General features: G+C 43.9%; 1 protein-coding gene across 1 annotated transcript in view; it reads left to right on the top strand.

Annotated features, from left to right (window-relative positions):
* Nucleotides 1-24,304, top strand: part of MORC1 (MORC family CW-type zinc finger 1) — a 64,114-nt gene that overhangs the window by 27,099 nt on the left and 12,711 nt on the right. The window contains exons 12-20 of the mRNA XM_066621270.1: nucleotides 2,287-2,351; nucleotides 3,886-4,029; nucleotides 6,436-6,590; nucleotides 9,649-9,777; nucleotides 10,645-10,750; nucleotides 11,750-11,888; nucleotides 18,106-18,140; nucleotides 21,776-21,794; nucleotides 22,224-22,463. Of these exons, the coding sequence (XP_066477367.1) occupies nucleotides 2,287-2,351; nucleotides 3,886-4,029; nucleotides 6,436-6,590; nucleotides 9,649-9,777; nucleotides 10,645-10,750; nucleotides 11,750-11,888; nucleotides 18,106-18,140; nucleotides 21,776-21,794; nucleotides 22,224-22,463 (1,032 nt within the window). The remainder of the gene's footprint in view (nucleotides 1-2,286; nucleotides 2,352-3,885; nucleotides 4,030-6,435; nucleotides 6,591-9,648; nucleotides 9,778-10,644; nucleotides 10,751-11,749; nucleotides 11,889-18,105; nucleotides 18,141-21,775; nucleotides 21,795-22,223; nucleotides 22,464-24,304) is intronic.

Genomic DNA, 24,304 nt, shown 5'->3' with positions numbered 1-24,304 from the left:
TTGAATAGCTATTTTTGCCATATCAAGAAGTTGTAGCCTTTCAGCACCATTCTGTCTTGTGCTGGAACAGGCAGGCCAAGAACTTGCACTGTAACCAGAGCAAGATAGGATGCCAAAGATAGGATGCCAAAGTGGCTCAGCCAGAAATAAGAGGAAACTCTTCCCCCTTACCCCCAGACAAGCCACTGAAGCCCCTATGGTTTGTAGCTGCTCCACACTGCTCAGGAACGGGGGGTTGGGATCCGGCATAACAGCTGGATCCCAGCCCTGCCTCCTGCTCTCCATGCGCCCTCCCCCCAGGACCATGCTCCCCCTGCTCCGGAACGCCCCCTGCCGCCTCCTCCCTGCCTCCTCCCCTCCCATCCCAAAGCCAGGCATTGGCCAAGCTCAGATGACTCAAGCCTCACTCCGTAAGCCACCAGGAAGGCTGGATGTAACCTCGGTGCTCCAGTGCACCACTGTGCACTGGTGTGGCTTGCTGCCGAGGAGGCACAAACATGCTTTACACCCTTGCGCCAGCCTAACACAAGGTTAGGATTGCGCCCTTAGTGATTTCAGTAGACGTGATCAGCGAGACCCTAACATTGCACTGTGATCTTGGCCATGACGAGCAGTGAAGTGAATGACTGGGAAGTCACTTGCTGTAGTGCCATTAGGCATTCTGAAGGCTACCTGGAACTGCAACACCTGCACAATTATGGGGAGGCTGAGCTGTCCCTGCCACGGCTCTAGTTTCTCCCTATACAGCACGGGTCTCTAGAGCCTGGCCTGTGAGCCAGATGTGACCCGCAGCAAGCCTCAGGTCCCTTGCAAGCCTCTGGCCCACTCAGCTGAACACGACCAGTGCTGTGCTCTGGTTATGCCCAGAGTGCGATCTGAGGACGCTGCGCGAAGCCGCCACAGCCATCAGAAGGCCTTCGAAAGGCCTAAAAACATCACTTCCTGGTTTCCTTGAAAAACTGGAATTGACATTTTTGGGCCTTCTGAAGGTCTTTGAAAGCTTTCTGAGGGCCAGGGAGGCCACCCCAACCCTCAGATCATGCCATTGGTGTTTCATGTGATCTGCTGGTTCCAAGGTATTTGCTCCTGTACATGTAAGTAAGCTGGCTGTGGGATGGGGTGAGAGAATGGGAGTCCATTTGAGTGTGTATTTTATTTCTATGGTGGTGCTTGGAGAAGTCCTGGAAGTCTGAGCCCATTCATTCATGTATTCGTTCAAGGCCCATCTCTAATGTATTTATTTAAATTTTATATTTAAAATTTATTTTTTCAGCAGGTGACACTGTGTCAGATATTTGATGCAGCCCTCTGGCTGAAAAGTTTGGAGACCCCTGTTGTATAGTAACAAGCACGTGCCTGTTACTATACAGCAGTGGTGTCCAAAGTTTTTGGCAGGAGGGCCGCATCGTCTCTCTGACACTGTGTCGGGGGCCGGGGAAAAAAAGAATTAATTTACATTTAAAATTTGAATAAATTTACATAAGTTTACATAAATGAATATATTAAAGATGAACTTATATGAATGAATGAAGGCCTTGTAATAGCTCAAGGCCTATAAAAGGCCTTGCACAAAGCAAGGCCAGCCTTTCCTTTGCTGTTGCTACTGCATCACAGACATGAAACAAGCAGTGGAGGGAGCCCTCATCCCACAGCTCATGCGAGAGGTCAAACAGTTGCCCTCGCACTGTGTCGGGCCAGTGTGGACTCCAATAGATCTCTGGAGGGCCAGAGGCTCATTGGAGACTGGGGGCCCCCTGAGGGCCACATTGAGAGGTCTCGAGGACCGCAAGTGGCCCCAGGGCTGGGATTTGGGCACCCCTGCTATACAGGGAGAGACTAGAGCTTGCCGCAGCAAGAGTTCAGCCTCCCCTGTGATAGCACACATGGTCCACCCAGTTGCTGAGCAGTTGTACAATCACAGGGGAGGCTGAGGTCTCGATGCAGCAAGCACTGGTCTCTCCCTGTATAGTAACAGGTACACAAGGTTATTTTTCTGGTATGTGACAGGACAGGACCCCTGACTGCCTGTCCCTGGATCCTGGGGCCCTCCACATATTCTTTGTAACATTTGCACAGCACTCATGACTCAAGGACTTTCTCCCATAGAAAGAAAAGGGGGACCGGTAACAGTGTGTACAATTGTGTAATGTTCAGTAATGAAAACTCAGTAAAACTTACAAGAATACAAAGAAGAAAAAGAATATTTGGGGGGGGGGGAAATACCAATGATAAAATAACTTGTTCTATTACTCTTTCTTTCTGATTCTGGAAAACTAGTCCGCTCAGGATGCATTACAGGCTGCTGTAGAAAATGAAAAGAGAATGAGACACAATCTCGAAGATAAACAAAGGCAAGTTCAGACATTCAGTGGTTTGGTTATTGTGAAATTGTGGAATTGAACAATTGTGGAAATTGAACCCTGTGTAAAAATAGCAACTGTGTAAAAATACCTTTCAAGGACCAGCAGCAGCAGAAAGGTGTAAACTAGCCCTGCGTCAGAGGCAGGTGTTCCGTTTGTGCTTTCACAGTTCGTCAGACCCTGTGGTGTTTCTCAGAGTTTAGCACCGTCCATCAAAACTAAGTTTTCACATTTCTTCTGCTTTACCACACGGAATATCACTGTACAGTCTGATTTGTTGTGAGGGCTGTTTCCCTTAGGAAATAATTTTTTTACAAATCCTCCTAAAGACCATACTTGGTGATAAACACAAAAAGGAAGTCTTTCTTGTGTGGTTTTTCCATTCTAATTGGAATGCCAGCCTCATGCAATTAATTACCTCTTCTACTTTGAGGCAGTTTTCAAAACAATTGTAGATCTACTAATGCTACTCATGAGCCCTGTGTAACTTCGAATAAATTTGTCTCTTTTTTTTTTTTTTTTGTAATAATGATGTGTGCATTATACAGTTTTACAGTGAAGGATTCATAATTTTTTTTTTATTAATAGTAGCCCTTTTTATCCCATACATGGTTACATTGACTTTTAAAGGTCTGTAATAATATACCTAAATTACTTGGGTTTTGTACACATTTATTCAAAATATGGCTATCCTACCTTTCCCCTTTCAAAGGAAAGCGTTCAAAGCAGTTAACAACATATTAAAAACAGTAGAATAAACTACTAAAGAATAAAGTAAAAAATACACAAAAACAGGCAGGCTGAACCATAAATCCCCACAGAAGCAATACTTAAATTTATATAACTAAGAAGCTGCAAAGCAACTAACTTCCAACCAGAAACAGCAACTCGGCTCCAAAGACTGGACTGGACAAAAAAGTCTTCAGTCATTGCCAGAACAGTGGCAAAGATGGAAGCAACTTCGTGTCCTGAGGCAAGGAGTTCCACAGACTATGTGCCACCACTATGCACTTCTTCCAGTGGTGGGACGTACAAGAAGGCCCTCTCGGTTTGATTTTAAGGGATGGGCAGTTTCATGGGGGTTGAGATGGCGAACAGAATACCTCCAAGTATTCTGATTCTGAACTATTTAGGGTGTTAAAGGTCAAAACCAGTACCTTGAATTGCACCCAGAAATTTATCTTCAGCCAGTGTACTTGAGCAGAGATGTGCTTTCTCCAAACAGAGACACCTTGTGTCTGGCTCTGCACTTGTCGAAATTTCTTGGCTATCTTCAATGGCAGCCCCACGTAGAGCATGTTACAGTAATCCAAACATGATATAACCAATGGATGAACAACCAAATTAATGATCAAGGACACAGTTAGATCAAGGCACACTGGGTGAAAGCATTCCAGACCACAGCCGATTCTTGGGCATCCAGGGTGCCGATCTGGGTGCAGAAGTGCTTTCAACCTGCAAAAGGACGTTTTGGGCAAGTGAGAAGTTCTTTAAAACCTGTGTGTGTGTTTTTTCCTGTGTTTAGAAATCTGAGACGGCCAAAAAAGCTTTTCTTAATATTTGGAATTAACATTCAAAATAGAAGTCAAGATGGAATGCTTATTTACAGTAATAGTCGCTTGATCCGGATGTTTGAGAAAGTGGGACCACAGAAGAAGAAGGATTCTTAGTAAGTGTTCTTCCTTCCTGGTACTTGAGAGCCACTTTTCAGGGGTGCTTGAAAATGCATTTATTTTTGTCATGAGCAGGCTGTACAGTCTTTAACTGTATGAACACTCCGTATAGCTATTAGGTTTTTTTCTGAATATATTAACTTAGAAAGGAAATTAGGGCCCAATCCTACGCTTACCACACATTCTCATTCCTTGAGCTCTGCTGGCACTGACTGCCATGAAACAGTCAGTGCCAGATGCAAAAGGTGCCTTGTCAGCCTGCTACAGGCCTGGACCATCCCACCCGTGACACCATGTCTCCTGCAGGACCAGCAATGCAATTCAACAAGCAGCAGTAGGCAGCTCAGCTCAGGGGGCAGAGTCCCAGTGTGCACTTTTCACAAGCTCCACAAAGCCCTCCAATCCATTTTTTCATTGTCTCAAGGAGCCCAGCAAAGGGCTTCATAGGACTTCCTGCATCCCTGATGCTCTTACTGGTGGTGGGCATCTGGCCTCCCAATCCAAAAGTAATTGGTGATGACATTATCAGCAGTTACTTCAGGTGGTGCGTCCAATAGGTGGACAACGTGAAGTAGTTCAGTGGGGGACAAACATTGAGAAACAATGGAATAGACCTCTCCATGCCATGAAGACTTATCTCCTATTAAGGGAATGATTGTTCGCTTACCTAGAGGAGATCTCTGCAACTGCCCCCTACCATAGTATGTAGTATGTATATTGCAGTTGACTGCGGTTACCTCTGTTTGGGCCCTACCATTTTCTGAATGACCAGGTTGCTTTCAGTGCCACTGAAAATGGTTACCCAATTCATGTACACTAAATATAACCATGTGCTGTCCACTTGTACGCTTACCATATGCCTCATGAACTCTTATGAGAAGCCAGTTTTCAGTAGTGTCCGATTGCTTGCAAAGGAAAATCGTCCCTTTCATCCAAAACTGATCAGGATATGGGGGAGTGGGGACAGGTGCCTGTCTCCTCACATGATGGTTGCATGCATCTCGCAATGTGATTGCAAGCACCCCTCAAGATATGCAACTCTAGGTAGTTTAAGGCTGTGTCTGCCTTTGCCCAAATAATGAGACAGGCAACCAGTTACCTTGTCTGGTTCATTTACACATTGGATGTATAACTGAGTCATGCGCTGCAGATAGATGAGATCTCAGCTATAAATGCACTGCCCATGTCTATACTGTCTGTGGCATAGAGCCCAGGCAGGATTGCCCACTGCCCACTGTGTCATAGGACTGTTCATTCTACTACCATCACAGAGAGAGGAGATATATTCTCCCTTTCTTGTGTTTCAGCCTGCTGTAGTTTGTATTTGTTTGTTAATTCTGAAATATTTTCTTCATTTCCAGGTAATAGAGAATAAAAATATTATTTGCTGTGGCCTGTAATTAGATGTTAATGTGATTCAGTGGATAGAGTGTTCCAGGGTTAGCCTGGAAGCCTGGATATGTGTCCTGGCTAAACAAAACACTCATTAATTAGCAAGTTGCATCCAATCACCCTCAGATACTACCTGTAAAATAAATATGCAGCAAGCTTCCTCCTCATAGCAGCAGTGATAATAGGCCGATTTGGACAATACTGGCATCCTTCATGTGAGGAAGGGTATGTGCAAACACACCATTGTGTCCTGTATAGTCACAGGGAGTGAGGAGGAGCAGAATGTTTAAACCACCTTAATTGGCCATGTAATTAGGGACCGTTCAGATATCTCTCCTCCCCCATGTGTCTGTATGGAGCAGAAGGACATGCCATGTGAGGAGTGGGGAGAAATGCGCACGCATGCTCTTCTTCACAAAATGGATACAAGTACCATTTCAACCAGCTTAAAGAAATGGCAGATTGCATAGTGGCAATGGGGTCATGATTCGGGCATGATTCAAAGTCCTGCTCTGGACTATATCTAATGTTAAACTGCACAAAAATAACCTAGTGCAATTTAAGAGCTTTTATTGGCTCACATTTTCATACATTGTAGTAACCAGATCGATAGGTTCTGGCAAATCATAATGTGGTCTGAAATGGGAAGGCTTCCCTGGCACGCATACACAGCAGTCATATTAATGACTAAGAAAAGCAAATGGTTTTTCCTGCCTGAGCTTTGCCATTGGGTTGACAATACATGCAGATATTCATGGTGCATCCAATTGTAAATGATTTAGGTTGCAATTCTAACCACACTTTCCTGAGAGTAAGCCCCACTGAACAAAATAGAACTTACTTCTGAGTAGACCTGGTTAGGATTGTGCCCTTATTTTAGTAAAATGAGCTTGAACCCTATCGTGCCTGTACATCCAGGAAGATCTGTTTGTAATGATAATTTAAGGAATATCTGACTGAAGTCTTGTCCTGCCTTTGTGCTTAATATCGACCTGATTCTTTATCTGCAGTTGTGGTGCTGGAGCTGTAGGGATGGTAGATGTGCCGTTAGGTATTATGGAGCCAACACACAACAAGCAGGCCTTTGCTAATGTTAAGGAATATAACCACTTGATGAAATCAATGGGACTTCATCTTGTTCAGTACTGGAAAGACGTTGGAATAAGTAAGTTATAATTTCTGGGCACTGTCTCATACGTGACTCAAAATGTGAAAAATAAACAATACAGCTAAGTAGCCTCACGGTGCCTTTATCCAACCATACAACCACTACTCTGTGCGATGGAATTTTTTCACTGTCCATCAGAAATCCTCCTTAAGAAAGTATGTAGTAGTGTCTTGTGAGCAAATCATTTTTTTCATAGCGAGCACCTCTCGGCAATGGCATAGCTAAGGGAGTGCAGGGGGTAGCAATTGCACCAGATAACAAGCTTAAGGCAGGCAAGAAGCTGAGCCAAACACTAGTGGCCAAAATTGTGAATACCTTGGTATGTACGTATAATGCCCATCATGTCATGTATCCTTGGAAAGGTAATTTAATGCAGAACGCAATGAAACCCCAGCACATTGTCTCTAACCAATAAGGGGTCACATTTTTAAAATATATTTACTTAATTAAATTTGATTTTGTCATGGAGGGAACAGCTACAAAATCTTCTTTGAACCCCAGTAGCAGAGAGATACCTTAGCTATGCCACTAGCTGGGAGGTGGTGAACTGCTGAGGGGAGGAAGCAGATTTCCCCCCCGATTTTCACTTTTTTAAAAGCCTGGGCATGACGTCACTCCTGGTTGTGACATCACTTCTGGAGCATCATTTTGAGCTTGGCACTGGGCTACACAATCATTAGCTATGCCACTACCTCTAGGCACAGCATGCCACAGAAAGTGGTCCTCATCCAGTCAAAATTAAAGTGGGTCCCCATGAAGCTGGTTTTAGACCCAGAGTTTGATAATTGTTAATCACCCTAAATAAACATCATGCTATTTTGAGTCTCGAAAGTCAAAATTTGATTCTCATCAGAGTTATTTTGACTGTCATTGCAAAATGACCTGTTCAGAGTGCAAGTTCTCATCTCTGTATAGCCCATTTAGACTAGTGAGTACTGGTGGCCCAGAGACTATCACCCCCTCCCCCCCCCAAAAAAAAACTTATGTATTTATACAGTTATGAAACCCTTTGAGATACAGTATTCACAATTCTTCCCATATTAAAAGCATGTTGTTTGCTTTTGTCTGCACATCCGATGTGCTGTTCTTACCTCAGCGGCCAATTAGCTAGGCTTTGGTGGACAACCATAAGTCATGTGCCTTGAGAATGCGTGAGGACATAGGAAGCTACTTTTATACTTTCTTAGCCATTGGTCCATGTCACTCAGTGTTGTCTACACTGTCTAACAGTGGCTTTCCAGAGTTTCAGGCAGGGTCTTTCCCAGCCCTACCTGGGAAAAGGGCTAAACCTGGAAGCTTCTGAATGTGAAACAGGTGCTCTTCCACTGAGCTGAGGCCTATCTCTCTATTCATTCCTGGGCAATGTTCTGTATGGTCCCTAATCCAGCTGCTGCAGGTTTCAAAGGGGAGCAACATCAATCTCTCTTGACGTGCTTCTTTAGAGTGGTAGGGTAGGGCTGAAAAGAGGATACTCTGGTCAGTTGTACTTTGTGGAATCACCTCATGGCACGATCTGGCAGCAGTGTAGCTAGTGAAGTGTAAAACTCTGTCTTTCTCTGTGTCTGACTGTGCAGACCACCCACTCTTGCCATGAGCTAGTTGGAGCAGTGAAAACAACATGGTGGGGATGCCTCCATATTGTTTTCACTGTCCCAACTGACTCCGGTAGTAAGGAGGACGGGCCACTTGCACAGCACAGAAGAGCACCATGAAAGACTTAGTCTTGCATCCCGCCAGCTATGCTGCTGTTCTGAAATGCATCTAGAGCTGCGGACTGACCCTGAGTACTCTTCACTCAAGTAGGCATCTCAGAACATTGATCCACATCACCGGTATTGCACTATATCAGGGGTGCTCAATAGGTGGATCGCGATCCACCGGTAGATCGCGAGGCAAAATGAGTAGATCAGGGAGCCCTGTCTCTCCAAACTGTTAATATGTCAGTTTCGTCTAGTGACTAGACGAAACTGACATATTTAGCTGACACTAAACTGACACTGAAACTTCAGCTGCTCTTCAGGCATGCAGCAACAAAACTGACTAGACTCCAGCAGGGGCTCCATACATTAAAGGGGGTGTCTGTCAGACGCTTCCTTCCCCCCTGGTAGATCTCCGGGCCTTGCTGGGTTTCAAAGTAGCTCTCGAGTCAAAAAAGTGTGAGCACCCCTGCACTATATGAACAAGGCTGAGAAAATTTCATGGTGTTTCTTGATGATCAAATCTGACAAGCAATTACTATTCTTCTAGCAGAGAGGCTGAGAGAACAGGCAAACATGTTGGTGCTTTCTTTTCACTAATATGACATTTGTATGCAAATGCATGCAAATTTGTATGCAAATACAAATGATCCTCGGCATTTTTGGAATCAAAATGTCAGTGGTCTGGTGCACATTTTTAAATTGGGTTTCAATCATTCATATTTATGAGAATTTCAAATGTTTTAAATAATGTACTGCGCCTTTCCAGGTTTGGCCTCCCAAATTGTTTGCCTTCTTTCTTGAATAACTTTGAAGGAAAGGAGACAGCCTCTTCAATTGCTGAATACCAGAGTTTTAGTGGGTACATTTGCTGTTATTCGCACACAAGCATAAATGGCTTCAGTGGTTTCCTTCCCTACTACTTTTCTTGTCGAGAGACAGACATTAGACAAGACTTCCACAACTTGTTCTCTGTCAAACTGAATGGAACCCACCAAAAAATGGGTTGGCAACCTTCAGTCTCGAAAGACTATGGTATAAGCATATAGCACCTGGTATTCCCAGGCAGTCTCCCATCCAAGTATTAACCAAGCCTGACCCTGCTTAGCTTCCAAGATCAGGCATATCCAGCTATGTAATATGGCCAGCGCCTTGTTTTCCCCTACTGGGTCCAGAGATAGCTGGTACTTCACTGGTACTTCACTTCTGGATGTATTAGTGTGCGTGCCTTGTCTGGAACAGTATCAAAGCACAATAATGTGCCCCAGTGCTCACAGTGAGCTACCCACATGTGCCAGCCCAGACCTGTGAGCTTATTAGTCTGCTCTGCATAATATGGCGTATATTTGTCTTTCAAGGTAAAAGAGGAGAAACTTTCTTCTGGAATGACTTTGGATATTTGAGTAACAGATGGTATGAGAAACCTTCAGATACTATTCAGTACAAGAGAAGAAGGGCTGTGGAAATTCCTGATATTGTTCAGTGTGGTGAGTCACTTCACAAAGCTGGGCAAATAATAAGAGAAGAAAGAAAGAATGTAGAATCCAACAGGATAAAAAGAAGCCTTCTTTTTTCTTTGACTTCAAACATGTTAGTTCAAGCTTTCCTTTTCACAGATGTTATACGCTGCTGTGTTTTTCACTTCCTTCTTCTTTGGATGGATATTCTTATAAACAACTCCTTTGTTTCACTGTTTTATTTCTATTAAAAGCGCACTGTAGGGCAGCTAATGTAGCCCAGGTCTCCTTCATGTTTTGTTATAAAGGCTGCCAGCATATAACTGAAGTGACTTCATAGGCCTGTGTGTGGGATAAAAAGGATTATCAACAAATTGTTAGCTTTCTTTGTTTCTGTGGTTAAAGATAGAAGATGTTTTAAAAATATACCTGTTTTTAAAATTCGGTCTCTGCTTGAGGGCATCCTTTTGGAGGTTGAGAGAGAGAGGGAGAAAGATGTACAAATAGAATAAAGTCTGGAAGGCTAGGGTGTACTTCTGGAAAGGCCTGGATTTTGACCAATTTGGGGCATGTGAACATGCCCTACTGGTCATATGTCAGTGCAGGTTTGAGGCTTCTTTTGTGCACAATTCTAAACTCAATATTTGAAGTTAGAAAATTATGCATTTTTTTGGACTTAATATTGTCCAATATCTTAATACTGTAAGATAAAATTATGTGCTAGAACTTAGTTTACTGAGTAAAGTAGGTACTTTATTTGAGTCATAGCCAGACTTGTCAAGGGAGTGATAATTAAAAATATTTGATGCAAGCAATCAGTCACAGTGCCACACAAAATCAATGGTATCATTGCTATATGGAAAATTAATTTTGATCTAATTATATTAATTTCATTAGATCATTGCCTTAAATGGAGACTGTTATCATTCGACACTGATATAAACAATGAAGGACATCATGGTGCCTGGAATTGTGAAAAGAATCCTAACCGCTTGGAAAATAAGTAAGCTTTGTACAATCTACAATTCTGGTTTTTGGCTAAAAACCGGAAGTCGCATTCTTTGGCCTCTAACAGTCATTCTGAGTCTAGCAGAGGTCACAGGCAGACATGCACAACCTTTGCTGGGCTCAGAAGATCCTGTGGGTGGGAGGGGTGTTCTGGAACGGAACCCCGTGGATACCTGGGCAAGCCTGTATATATTTTTCATATTGTATTTTTTATTCTTTCTCTCTCTTAATATCCATTAAAATACAATATTGGAAATGCATAAGCCTGTTTGCAATCAAAGATGACAGATGCACACTAGAGGGCAGGGAATTGTACAGTTTGGGGGCCACCACTGAGAAGGCCATCTTGCACAGCATGGCCAATCAAATTTCAAAGAACAGCAGGGCATGCAAGAGAGCTTCATCTCTGATCTTTATGGAGTAGATTCATACACAGGAAGGCAGTTCTTCAAGTCTGTCATCCCATGCCTTGGGGAATTGTCCGAGGCCAGCCAAAAATGGACACACACCAAAAGACTATTTTAGGAAGTTAATTGGGAGCTAATTTCATGTCAACAAATTTTAGGCAATATACAGCAGTCCTGGCCCCAAACTTTGGAGCAGTGGCAATAGTAGTGTTAGGGCTGGCACTTCCAAGGTGGTGCACTTCATGCAAGGTTTGTGGAGCACTTGGAAAACTTGGTGCTGCCATAGGGCATGCAGTATAGGAAGTTAACACGGCATACAAATGCCTTAGATAATCTTGAAGTCACTCCGTCCCTGTTCATTGGAGGTGATGGGTGGGAGGGGACATGGGTTTAGATATTTTGCAGGGGCATCTTGCGTTCTGATGCAAACACGGAAAGTTTTGCATCATAAAAGTGGAAGAAAAGCTTCCCTGTGGACAGGGCTTTGAATTGTTTCCAGTGTGAAAGATCATTCAAGAAAGCAGAGAGATTTTTTTTTTTTCTCACAGCAATTTCTTTCTCTTGCCATGATCAATATCACTCTGTAGGTGTGATATACCAGAACATTTGCCATCCATCCCTTTGGGTGTTTTCAAGCCGCCATCCCTGTCACTCAATGCCAATCAACAGCTACTCATAGATTCCATTCAACAACGTAAAAGGAAGATGGAAAACCTACAATCTCAGGTGAGCCATTTATGGAGATAGGTGCAAATGTCATTCTGTAATGTTTTTGACCTAAAATTAAATAATAAGAATTAGAATTGGATCATTTCTGCTTTCTATCGAATCAGGTAGGCCTGCTACGGTTGACTAGAAAACTAAATTCATATGAATTGCGGCGTCTTAGAAGAAAATATTGTCACTAAAGCAACTAAGATGAATGTAACTCACCAGCCTGGTATGACTTACTGAAGTCTCAATAAGCCTCTTCTGTTCGCTGCTTGCCTGGAGCTACCAAAACAGTAATTGTCTTTCAAGTATTTGGCAGGTCACAGTGCATGGCTAGTGGGCCGTGTTTGGCTTGATGGGTATAAACCAACCCTGCTCTACCTTCTGAATAATGTCAACATGGGCATATGATGATCAGTTCTATAACCAGCAAGTTACTATGGTGATAGTAAAGCTTCTGCCTGCTGGGTTAGTAGTAGCTATGTAGCATATATGTAGGTAAGGGATTTGGCTCATTGAAAATGGAACCTGGATTAATCTGGGACACAGTCATTTGACTGTGGCCATACAAAAACGTCTCACTCGAATGGTAAAATGATTATTAATAATTACTTGCATAGTGTCATCAATGTGCATGGTACTTTACAGTAGAAGAAAGGACCAGCCACTGCCTTGAGTGGTTCACAATCTGAAGTAGGCACAAGGGAGACAGCTGAAGAAGGGAAGTATAGTGGTAACAGGGAAAATGGCAAAAACATGTGATTATTTCATATGCATGTACTTAGGCTGTACAGCCTCCACTGTATCCAGTCCTCATTAGGTGGAGGCTGGAGGTTTCCTCAGGGTAAGACCTTAAAAAAGTCTGACCTTAAGCCCTTAGCCCTTAAAAAAAAGATAACCTGTCTATAGCAGAGCTTACTCCCATCTAAATGCCAGGATGCTCTGCTATAGAAAGGTTGCAATTATCTATGACTGATATAGGCATTGACAAGATAACAGTTGATCAACTGCAGCCACATTACTAGAAACATCGAACATTATATGGCAATATCTCACCAAGGAACTAAGGCTTATATGGCTGGAATTGTCACCTAATGAGAAATTCATTTTCCAGGTTTCAAGGTCATGTTCACCAAGTCTATATATTAACCCAACATTTGCCCTAAACTCTGTAGAGCATTATCAAGGGAATCAAGAAAGATACAACTAAGCTAACACCTAGAAATCCTGAAACCTGCTAGGATCAAGAATATAGCACCCTAATGCATGAAACAAAAAATGAGCAGCCCAATCATAACTTGCACTGGAACGGGGAGGCTGGCTAGCTGGCTTTGCCCCTAACCCATGCAAAGTTGGGGCCTAAAGCGACTCAGCCTGGGGCAAGGGGAATCGCTACCCCTTACCTCGAATAAATCTGCAGCAGCTCCAATAGGGCTACTGCAGTGCAGATCCAAGCAACCTGGAGCCGCTCCACGCTGCCTGGGAACAGGGATAGGATCCAGCGTGTCAGATTCTGGCCCCATCCCCCACCCACAGACCCACCTGCAATCCATCCCTCTCGGCCTCATAATGCCTCCTCCCTGCCTTCCCCACAGCTCCCCCCCCCCGACCCCTGTGCCGGCCTAGCTCAACCAACACAGGATTACTATTGAGAGCCAGGGTGGTGTAGTGGTTTGGGAGATGGACTTAGACCTGGATGATCCAGGTTCAAATCTCCCCTCAGCCACAAAGCTTCCTGGGTGACCTTGGGCCAGTCACTTTCTCTCAGCCTCACCTACCTCACAGGGTTGTTGTGAGGACAAGAAAGAGGGGAGGAGCAGCTCTGTAAACCGCCCTGAGCTCTTTGGAGGAAAGGTGGTATAAAAATGTGAAAAATAAATAAAATAAATATTGCATTGACCCAACGGGGTTTGGACATGTACCAGCCTCCTTGCTCCTAAGTCAGCCTGAAAGTGCTTCACAGCACTTTTACGACAGTGATGGGCCAGCACAAGGGACTTGTGACATCTGCCGGTCAAGATTGCACCCTAAGGCAAATATCCCTGGCCAAAGCTCAAAAGAACCCTAAGCATAGGCAATTGCAACCTGTCTATAGCAGAGCTTACTCCCATCTAAATGCCAGGATGCTCTGCTATAGAAAGGTTGCAATTATCTATGCTTAGGGTTCTTTTGAGCTTCGGGGCAGGGTTATTTTCCTCAGTTTTTGTTTCATGCAGTAAAGGGTGATATTCTTGCTTCTGGAAGGTTTCAGGATTTCCAGGTGTTAGCTTAGTTGTATCTTTCTTGATTCCATTGATAATGCTCTACAGAGTTTAGGGCAAATCATTGGATAAACATCTAGACTTGATGAACATGGCCTTGAAACCCAGAAAATGAAAGAAATTCTTATTGGGTGATATCTCACCAGTTCTTAAACTCTTGGGTAGAGTTCGATCCAGTGAACACCCAAAAATCCCAGTCCAAACATCTGGTGGGCTGTGACACCACTGATAATAATAGTGTTGTCTTTTCAGGAGCTGATGTCAAGAACTCCCTGGGCTGGCCTTCTCTTTTCTTGTATTTTCTCAGACACAAATATCTTTCATTAACCCCTGGGATGAAGGGGAAGAGGCTCTCCCAACAGTTCTACGGTTTATCACAAACAAATCTGCAGCCTCTCATGTCTTTATCTAAGAAAGTCCAAGAATAACTTCTGTGTTCCCATTTTGAAAAACATGATGGGGGTTCCATTCTATTCAAGATAATTTCACATCATAGGCTTCACATGCTTTAATGCTCAATGCATTTTTCTTAATAAGTGCTTTTAACTATGCTATGCACACTATATTTACCTTTCTCTTGCTGTCAATATCTGATCTGCTGGATTTCTTTTAGGATAAGTGCACTGAATATTTCTCAAACCGTGCTGATATCCTACATGCATTACAATAAACTACTTCCATTTGCTGTGACAATTTCAAAGAAAGGATTTGCACTTGTGTTGGGGAGGGGAGGTCACATTTGCAAGGAGGAAATGTACATTCATATTTCAGTCTGTTTTTCAGACTTCTGGACAGCGAATAGACTCAGCGGGGATCCCTGTGCACAGGGAAGAGAGATGAGATGCTTATTCTTTATTTAATAAATTTACATGTAGCTGCTTTACCGATGCGCCTGTTTTGCTCGGCATCGAGAGAATGAGTGTCGGAGATCGTTGAGCCAAGGTACACAAAGTCATGGACAACCTCCAGTTCATGCGCAGAGATTGTAATGCAGGGAGGTGAGTCCACATCCTGAACCATGACCTGTGTTTTCTTCAGGCTGATTGTCAGTCCAAAATCTTGGCAGGCCTTGCTAAAACGATCCATGAGCTGCTGGAGATCTTTGGCAGAGTGGGTAGTGACAGCTGCATCGTCGGCAAAGAGGAAGTCACGCAGACATTTCAGCTGGACTTTGGATTTTGCTCTCAGTCTGGAGAGGTTGAAGAGCTTTCCGTCTGATCTGGTCCGGAGATAGATGCCTTCTGTTGCAGTTCCAAAGGCCTGCTTCAGCAGGACAGCGAAGAAAATCCCAAACAAGGTTGGTGCAAGAACACAGCCCTGCTTCACTCCGCTTCGGATGTCAAAAGGGTCTGATGTGGAGCCATCGAAGACAACAGTGCCCTTCATGTCCTTGTGGAAGGATCTGATGATGCTTTCCACGTTTTCCAGACTCACAAAGAGAGTCTGGTCCAACAAGAAGCTGACGGAACATACCAAGATCCAGGTCTACAGAGCTTGCGTCCTGAGTACACTTCTGTACTGCAGCGAGTCATGGACTCTTCGCCCACAACAGGAGAGGAAACTGAGCGCTTTCCACATGCGCTGCCTCCGACGCATCCTCGGCATCACCTGGCAGGACAAAGTTCCAAACAACACAGTCCTGGAACGTGCTGGAATCCCTAGCATGTATTCACTGCTGAAACAGAGACGCCTGCGTTGGCTTGGTCATGTCGTGAGAATGGATGATGGCCGGATCCCAAAGGATCTCCTCTATGGAGAACTTGTGCAAGGAAAGCGCCCTACAGGTAGACCACAGCTGCGATACAAGGACATCTGCAAGAGGGATCTGAAGGCCTTAGGGATGGACCTCAACAAGTGGGAAACCCTGGCCTCTGAGCGGCCCGCTTGGAGGCAGGCTGTGCAGCATGGCCTTTCCCAGTTTGAAGAGACACTTTGCCAACAGTCTGAGGCTAAGAGGCAAAGAAGGAAGGCCCATAGCCAGGGAGACAGACCAGGGACAGACTGCACTTGCTCCCGGTGTGGAAGGGATTGTCACTCCCGGATTGGCCTTTTCAGCCACACTAGACGCTGTGCCAGAACCACCTTTCAGAGCGCGATACCATAGTCTTTCGAGACTGAAGGTTGCCAATACAAATTTACATGTACACTATTCAGGCAAACAAATGTATTTGTGTTTTGTACATAAAAGTTCATATCTTTTTTTACATATAAAAGGATTTAAAATATACATATAAATACCTGTTTTCCCAATGGTGATAGAAAACATTTCAAAAACTTAACCCACATTTCTCTGTATCTAGAATTACCCAGTTTGATTTTTTTAAAATTTTGACTTTGATTAGGATGATGCTTTTTTCAGAGTTTTTAGTTATGAATGTTTATAATTTTATTTTCATTAATTTTTTTACTTTTGACCCCTCAATCCATTTGGTGTAAATTCTCATACTCCCTTTCTTGGCTCGCACATTTCTTTACACACTGGAGCAGTATTTGTACAAATGTCACAGTGTGGATATGAAGCCCACATTGTCCAAAATCCTAAGCAACCAGACGGGTAGTTCTGCACACCCAAGAGGATTTCAAACTTGAGTTTCTCAACATCCCCATGCAATTGCAAACTACTTTGAGTATGTGTGTCTGCCTTGAGTATGTGGGTCAGGTCATTGATGTGTCACATGTTCAGCACTCTGCTTAACAGCTGCTTAACAGCTGCTTTCTCAGGTCTCCGGCAAGTGTATTTTCCAGCTCTGTTCCCTAAAACAACATGCCAAAGATTAAATCTGAGATCTACCTTCAAAACGTGTTCTTACAGATCCATTATTTAAAGAAAAAATGTTGTAAGAACTTCCATTCAGCATGCCCAACTTTCCATGTGCACTTCAAGTAGTTATTCTGATCGCGGACATTACACTGCCCTATTTTGGAAAAAAGAGAGAGTGCCCAGTCTGGATCAGTGGCTGACCTACCTTTAAATTATTGGGGCAAATGCCCCGAGCATGGAGCCTTGTGCACCTCTAGGACCACGTGGAAACGGTTTGCTGGAAGCACAGTTTAAAGTATTGGGGAAGCTTCAAAAGGCTGCCCCAATGCATTCTGGAGTCACGCAAGGCTCCATGCACTCCAGGTAAGTGGGAAAGGTGGATTTGCACAGTGTGCAGCAGCATCCCGTGGGAGGGGGCAACAATGTGGACCTTTGCCCCGGGGCTAGGGAGGTCTGCTGCTGATCTGGATCAGGAGTGTGATGGAAAGAAATGAAGATTTTAAACCTAAAATCCTAAAAAAAGTAGGGCAAGTAGAATGATTTAAAGTCACATCTACCTTGACCCTCCGGCTCCATATAAATCCAGATTCTCTGTAATACTAACCAAAAGCTAAAGGAAAATTGTGCTGCTTGTAAACATAGTCCATATATACTAAAAATACCCTGCATGTATGGCTGTTGCATGTGTTGACCTACACATGAGCAAGGCACTCATTTGTATGAAGATATTTTCTTGTATACAGGAAATATTGCACTTGTAGTGCAGGTTATCTAAAGCAGTGTTTCTCAGACTGTGGGTCATGAGCCAATTTCAGGTGGGTCCCCATTCATTTAAATATTTTATTTTTAATATATTAGACTTGATGTTACTATGGTATGTGACTGCATTTGGGGAAATGTTACAGATTTGTACTCTTAACAGGCTACTATGTATATGCTTTTAACAATGATAGGCAATGGGACTTACTCCTGGGTAAGTGTGGGTAGTATTGCAGCTAGGATTGTTAAAGATTTTTGTGCTTGATGATGTCACTTCCAGCCATGGCATCTCTTCCGGTGGGTCCTGCAAGATTCTCATTCTAAAAAGTGGGTTGGAGCTAAAAGTTTGAGAGCCACTGCTCTAAAGAATGTATTTTGTTAGTGTCATTGTTTTGGTTGATAAGAAAATGAACAAATACCTGCTTAAGTGTTAATTTTTTTTTTCTTGCAGAGAGTTCAGTTGATACAACCACATAGAATCATCCAGCATACAGATGTCTGCAGAACTCCTGCTAAAAAAGTGAGCCACTTGGACTGTAGTTCTATTCATACTTCTCTGGGAATAAGGCAGCAATCTGAAATGTTTACCTGGCAGTAAGACCTGTTGAAATAAATGGGACTTAATTCTGAGTAGACATGCACTGGATTGTGCACTGGATTGTGCACTGGATTGTGCACTGGATTGTGCTGCGAGTCCCCTTGAAATCAGTGGAACTTATTTTTAGTAGACTCAGCCAGGATTGGGCTCCCATCATTGATTGTCCATATGTATCATATATTATTAATATTAATTATTTTGCATGGTACTCAGAGGCTTGGATTCAAAGTGTGTTCAATTATGCAGAAAGTATGGAAGGGCTCTTTGAAATCTCCACTAATTCAGGAAAAGTGCAATTCAGTTCAAAGATACTCTTCCACTCTTCCTTGAGCAAACTCTTGTTTGCTCCTCACAAGCATGTTCAAAGCAGGGATAGAAGTATTTGAATTATGAGCTGGAGAAGGAACATAAGAGAACATGGAGAAGGAAAAGAGCCCTTGGTGGAATCCACAAACATTGCCTCCTGACTCACATTCCTTGTAGCCAAATTATGCATGACTGTAGCCTCCTAAAAACCGTGACTGGAGGCCCACCTCACCCAACCCCATCATTCAAGTACTATATGTTAACAGGTATTTTCGATCCGCTCCCTGTTCCTTGAATCTAAACATCGATTGAGCAGCTTTATTCGGTTTTTGTTATTCTTGTAGATGGGATTCCAAGTCTCTTAGTAAACTTGGCACGTGTCTCCCAGACAGTGGCCTTTCAGCCTACCTGGAGGTGCCACCCGCTGCCTCCTTCCAGGCGCGTGGCCTTCTCAGCTCTCAGAAGACCTTCTGGAGGCCAAAAATGCTCACTTATTGGTTTTTGTCCGAAAACCAGAAGTGACGATTTTCAGCCCTTAGAAGACATTCTGAGGACCGGAGAAGCCTTGTACAACTTTATGCCACAGGGGAGAATAAATGGCAGCATGGCGTCATTCCTCCAAGCCTGGCACCTGGGGCATTTGACCCCCCCCCCCTTGCTTCCCCTCAGGAATGCCATTGCTCCCAGGTCCAGATCCAGCATCTACTCCTCTGATACATACGGGGAGCATGCAACAATGAACAGAAGGGGCAAAAATACTCTCAAATGAATTTTTGGAAGCTTCAGAATGCCACTACCAGTACTTACCTGCTTACTGTAACTTTAGAACAAAACACAAATCTGGTACTCTACACATTTTTCTTAAGGGTTATTTTTTTAGTGTTACTTCAAATTTGACATTTCTGTGACAGCTGTCATTGTGGTTACATGTGTGTGGGGCAGCCTTTGAGAATAGGGGGTCCTCCCCCCAGCTCCTATGAGTGTACAAAAGGTGCTTATGTGAGAAATGACAGACCCAACCTAAGCCTTCCATGCCTACAGCAGGACCCCATTGCCTCTCCCTGTTGCTTCCCCTTCAATCTCACCCCATAACATTCTCTTCTTTCCAACCCAGACCTCCCCACAGCTTTCTCCCCTCCCCTTCTTTCCCCTTCTCTTACTTCCCCACCACTTCTTTTCTTCCTCTGTGTTCCTGCTCTGCCTTCTGAAAGGCAGAAACCACCAGTGCCATTCTATGCCTCCTCCGCATTGCCTTGTTCTATTCCTTATCACCTCTGTCTTTTCAAACAGCATAAAGGCAGCAGCAGGATAGGAGAAGATAGAGAGTAGCAGAGGCTTGGGCAGCTGCACTGCCACAGCTGTCCAATGGGGGGTTGGCTGCTAGGCGTACAATACCAGACCATCACCTGAAGAAGTCACTACATCCTATCTCAAAAGCAAGCCAGCCATGAATGGAGGTCCATGTCAAGGGTCAGCAACATGTAGGTACATAGACAGAAGAATCCGCAGTAAGCATTGTTAGATTCATGGCTCAGTTGAAGAGAATTCTCAATTTAGATAAGTGGGTGACAAAGCCCTGTCTTTAGTTTAAACCTGGCACAGCAAACTATATGTGTTCACAGCTCTACAGGCTCTCACAACACTTCTGAGAGTTTTCTGATGACACAGCTCTCAACATCTGTGAGCTGCCTGTTTTAGCCAGCCGGTACAGCAGCACAAGGTACTGTAGGAAGGAAGATGAGTCGGTGATTGGAGACAACTCCTGAATCACATGGAAATGGCCAAAGATTTGCCAGCCAAAGGGGTTGGTGGGTGGAAACAAATGAACATAAAAAGAGCCCTGTTGGATCAGGCCAAAGACCCATCTAGACCAGCTTACTCTATCTCACAGTGGCCCACCAGATGCCTCAGGGAGAATCAGGACAACAAGAAACCTGCATCTGGTTGCCACACCCTTGCACCTGGCCTTAAGAACATAAGAACAGCCCCGCTGGATCAGGCCATAGGCCCATCTAGTCCAGCTTCCTGTATCTCACAGCGGCCCACCAAATGCCCCAGGGAGCACACCAGATAACAAGGGACCTGCATCTGACATAGCCCATTTCTAAAATCAGGAGGTTGCATATACACATCATGTCTTGTAACCCGTAATGGATTTTTCCTCCAGAAACTTGTCCTCCACACTTTTAAAGGCATCTAGACCAGATGCCATCACCACACCCTGTGGCAAGGAGTTCCACAGACCAACCACACCTTCTGATATAACCTATTTCTAAAACCAGGAGGTTGGGCATACCTATCATAGCTTGTAACCTATGATGGACCTTTCTTCTTGAAATCTGTCCAATCCCCTTTTAAAGACATCAGGCCAGATGCCGTCACTATATCCTGTGGAAGGGCATTCCATAGACTAATTGCACACTGGGTAAAGAAATATTTTGTCTGTTCTAACTCTCCTGACACTCAACTTTAGTGACTGTCTCCTGGTTCTGGTATAAGAGGGAAAAGGACATGCCTCTATTCATGCTATCCATCCCCTGCAAATCTCAATCATGTCCCGTCCCCCTCAGGTGTCTTTTTTCTAGACCAGAGGTCTCTAAACTTTTTGGCCAAAGGGCCGCATCAAATATCTGGCACAGTGTCGAGGGCCGGAAAACAAAATTAAATATAAAATTTAAATAAATACTTTGGAGACAGAACTTAGATGAATGAATAAATGAATGAGCTCAGATGTCCAGGACTTCTCCAAGCACGAGCATAGACCAAGAAATAAAGCACACACTTAAATGGACCCCCACTCCCCCACCCCACAAGCACAACTCTGGTTGTGTTTGGTCAAGTGGGCCAGAGGCTCTCAGGGGATCAGAGGCTGGCCGTAGGCCAGATAGAGGCTCACATCTGGGCCACATCTGGGCCCCGGGCCAGGGTTTGGAGAACCCTATTCTAGACTAAAGAGCTTCAAATGCTGTAGCCTTTCCTGATAGAGGAGGTTCCAGTAATCATCTTGGTTGCTATCTTCTCCATGTTTTCCATTTCCACTATATCTTTTTTTGAAATGTGGTGACCAGAACTGGACGCAGGTGTGGCCTAACCATTAATTTGTGCAATGGCATTATGATATTGACCATTCTATTCTGAATTCCCTTTTTGAATTATCCAAAGCATGTAATTGACCTTCTTCACCACCGCCACACATTGAGTTGACACTTTCATCGAGCTGTCCACCAGCAACCAAAGTCTCTCTCCTGATCCGTCACAGACAGCTCAGAACATATTAGCCTATCTATGAAGTTTTTTGACCCATGTTGCTGTGAGAAGGAATAAAAAACGGATGGATTTTGTTGGAGCAGGGAGCATGGTCCAGTTATTTTTGTTATGTCCATCACACAATGTGGTGATGCCTATGCCTACCCATGATATATTATTCTGCCTTTGCAAAGCAGCAAGTACTCACAAAATCTGAACTGTCCTGAAAGCCACTCGGCACAATAAATCATCTCTGGCCTTCAAGATTATATCTAGGAACTTCAACAGACACAGGATTTGTCCTTGAGCAAATGATGGCTTATATTCTCTCATGTATCAAGCTATCAGTCTAATGTATGTATTTCCCTATGGAACAATGCTGTCCAAACTCCAAAGCTGATTCTGATTTCTCTTTCAAGAACAATAAAACTGCCGAGAACACAGTGTGTCTGAGGAAAGCCTTACATGAAGATCCATCTTTAGCCTGCAGGCGTTTGATTAAGAGTGGTACAAATAACAAACCCAGACAACACTCAAGCTGCAAAGTCCAGCTTCCTGCAAAGAAAAGAGGTCATCCTCGGAAGAAGCAGCAACCTTGTGAGGAAGAGGAATGCTCCCTTTCAGTGCTGGAGGATGGGAAAGATGACAATCTGTCTGAGGTACAGTATATGGAAAATAGTACTGAAAACACTTCCTAGGTTTTTCAGTGTTTGGTGCACTTTATAATTCTTACTCTGATTTATTTGTTGCTTAAAATGATGTGGCCATTCGCTACAAAATATAACGACATGGTCAAAATGCTGCTTGAATGCACACTCACAAACTTGGGTGGTGAAAGTTGACATTTCAGTATCAGCTCCGACTTGTGGGAGAGCACGTTTTGATTCTCATATAGAGGAGTAATGTCGATTTGGGGAGGGGCTGTAGATCAACAGTAGAATACACATTCGGCAGGCTCAATCTCTCTGCTCTCTCCAGGTATTATATCTGTGCTCACAGGGATCCAGGTGCTGCTGTGTGGCCCAGGTCTGTCCAAAATTTTGCTGCCTTTAGAGCAGGAAGGAGGAATGAGTCTAGCCTTTGCCCCTCAGATTGCCCTAAGAGATCCAGTTGCCTTCCAGGAAGAAAAGGTGTTCAACTTTCATCCATTTCCTTCTCCTCTTGGCTAACAGCTTCCCTGGGCTATCCAGGCCTTCTTACTTCAGGGACTAATAGAATCCTCTGCCTGCCTTCTTCTGCCTGCCTTCTTCTCTCACCACAGGCCTCTGAAATGACCTTTTAAAGCATTTCAGACAATCATTGCAAGTTCTGGAATCTTCCCTTCCTGAGATATACCCAACCTCCTCATTGTCACGGTGACAGAGGGAGCCTCGCTGCAACTTGCTTGCACAACCGGCACAGTGGTTCCCAAACTTTTTAGCACCATGACCCACTTTTTAAAACAACACTCTATTGGGACCCACCTAAGTTTACCAGACTTTATTTATTTATTGGTAATAATAACCAGAAAGAAAGACCCATAAACAATTATCCCCCTATACTTAACACATTCATGCAGTCTTCAGGAGCTCAGCTCCTTGCAGCTACAGTATCTGCAAGTTAGCAGTAGCAGCTACAGTATCTGCTTTTGGAATAGTCTCAGGGCTTGAGGCAATTTGTTATCTACTCTTTCCACCACCCGTTGGTGACCCACCAATAATCAGGTTGTGATCCACCAGTGGGTCCTGACCCACAGTTTGGGAACCACTGCTATAGCAACTTTTAGCAGCCCCTGTCCTGGAAGCAGACTGCCTTTCCTCAGGATGCTCCATCCAAGTCAGTTCAAGCCAGGTTGCCCTGTCACCTGGGTCAAATCTGTACATCAGGTAAGACTGGAGAAAGACCCTGCCTGAAACTCTAGAATGCTTCTCCTAAGGAAAAAAAAAAAGCAATGTTCTCTGTGGAAGGCAGTTTCCTGTGTTTTATTTAAAATGCTTATATCCCGTCTTTTAGGCCTAGGGCCTCAAAGGTGGCTGCTGTGACCACTGTGCGCTGTGGGTGTATGCTCTCTCACATACATACATTCAGCAAAATAGCTCTCTTGCTTGCCATTTGGAAAATGTGGTTTGTTATATGCAAAGTGTGGAAAATAATAGAACAGAGTGATGAGCAGAAAAAAATAGAAGATGGTGTGAATATTCAGAGAAAAGGGAATGCAAATCCTGGAGATGAGGTGCTAGGTCTGTTGCATTTGGAAATCATGGAGCTGGTTCACACATTTGCATTCTTATCTTGATGACTTCAATCATCTCAGGTGTGTAAATAAACTGTTACAGTTCAAAAAGTACTAGAACTCTCCCATCCCTCCAGTGCTTTTCAGTAGAGTCCTCTGACACATTCAACTGCTAGTTATGAAGTGTACATTAATCAAATGTAGAGAATTCAAGTAGCATGTATGTATGTGTGAACCATCTCTCTTTGGGGCTACTGAACTCAGATCCCCCCTTTTCCTAAATATTTA

Source organism: Tiliqua scincoides, chromosome 3 (genome assembly GCF_035046505.1).
Source record: "Tiliqua scincoides isolate rTilSci1 chromosome 3, rTilSci1.hap2, whole genome shotgun sequence".
NCBI lineage: Eukaryota > Metazoa > Chordata > Lepidosauria > Squamata > Scincidae > Tiliqua > Tiliqua scincoides.
Note: the sequence above shows the minus strand (reverse complement) of the source record. Positions and strands in the feature narration are given on the sequence as shown.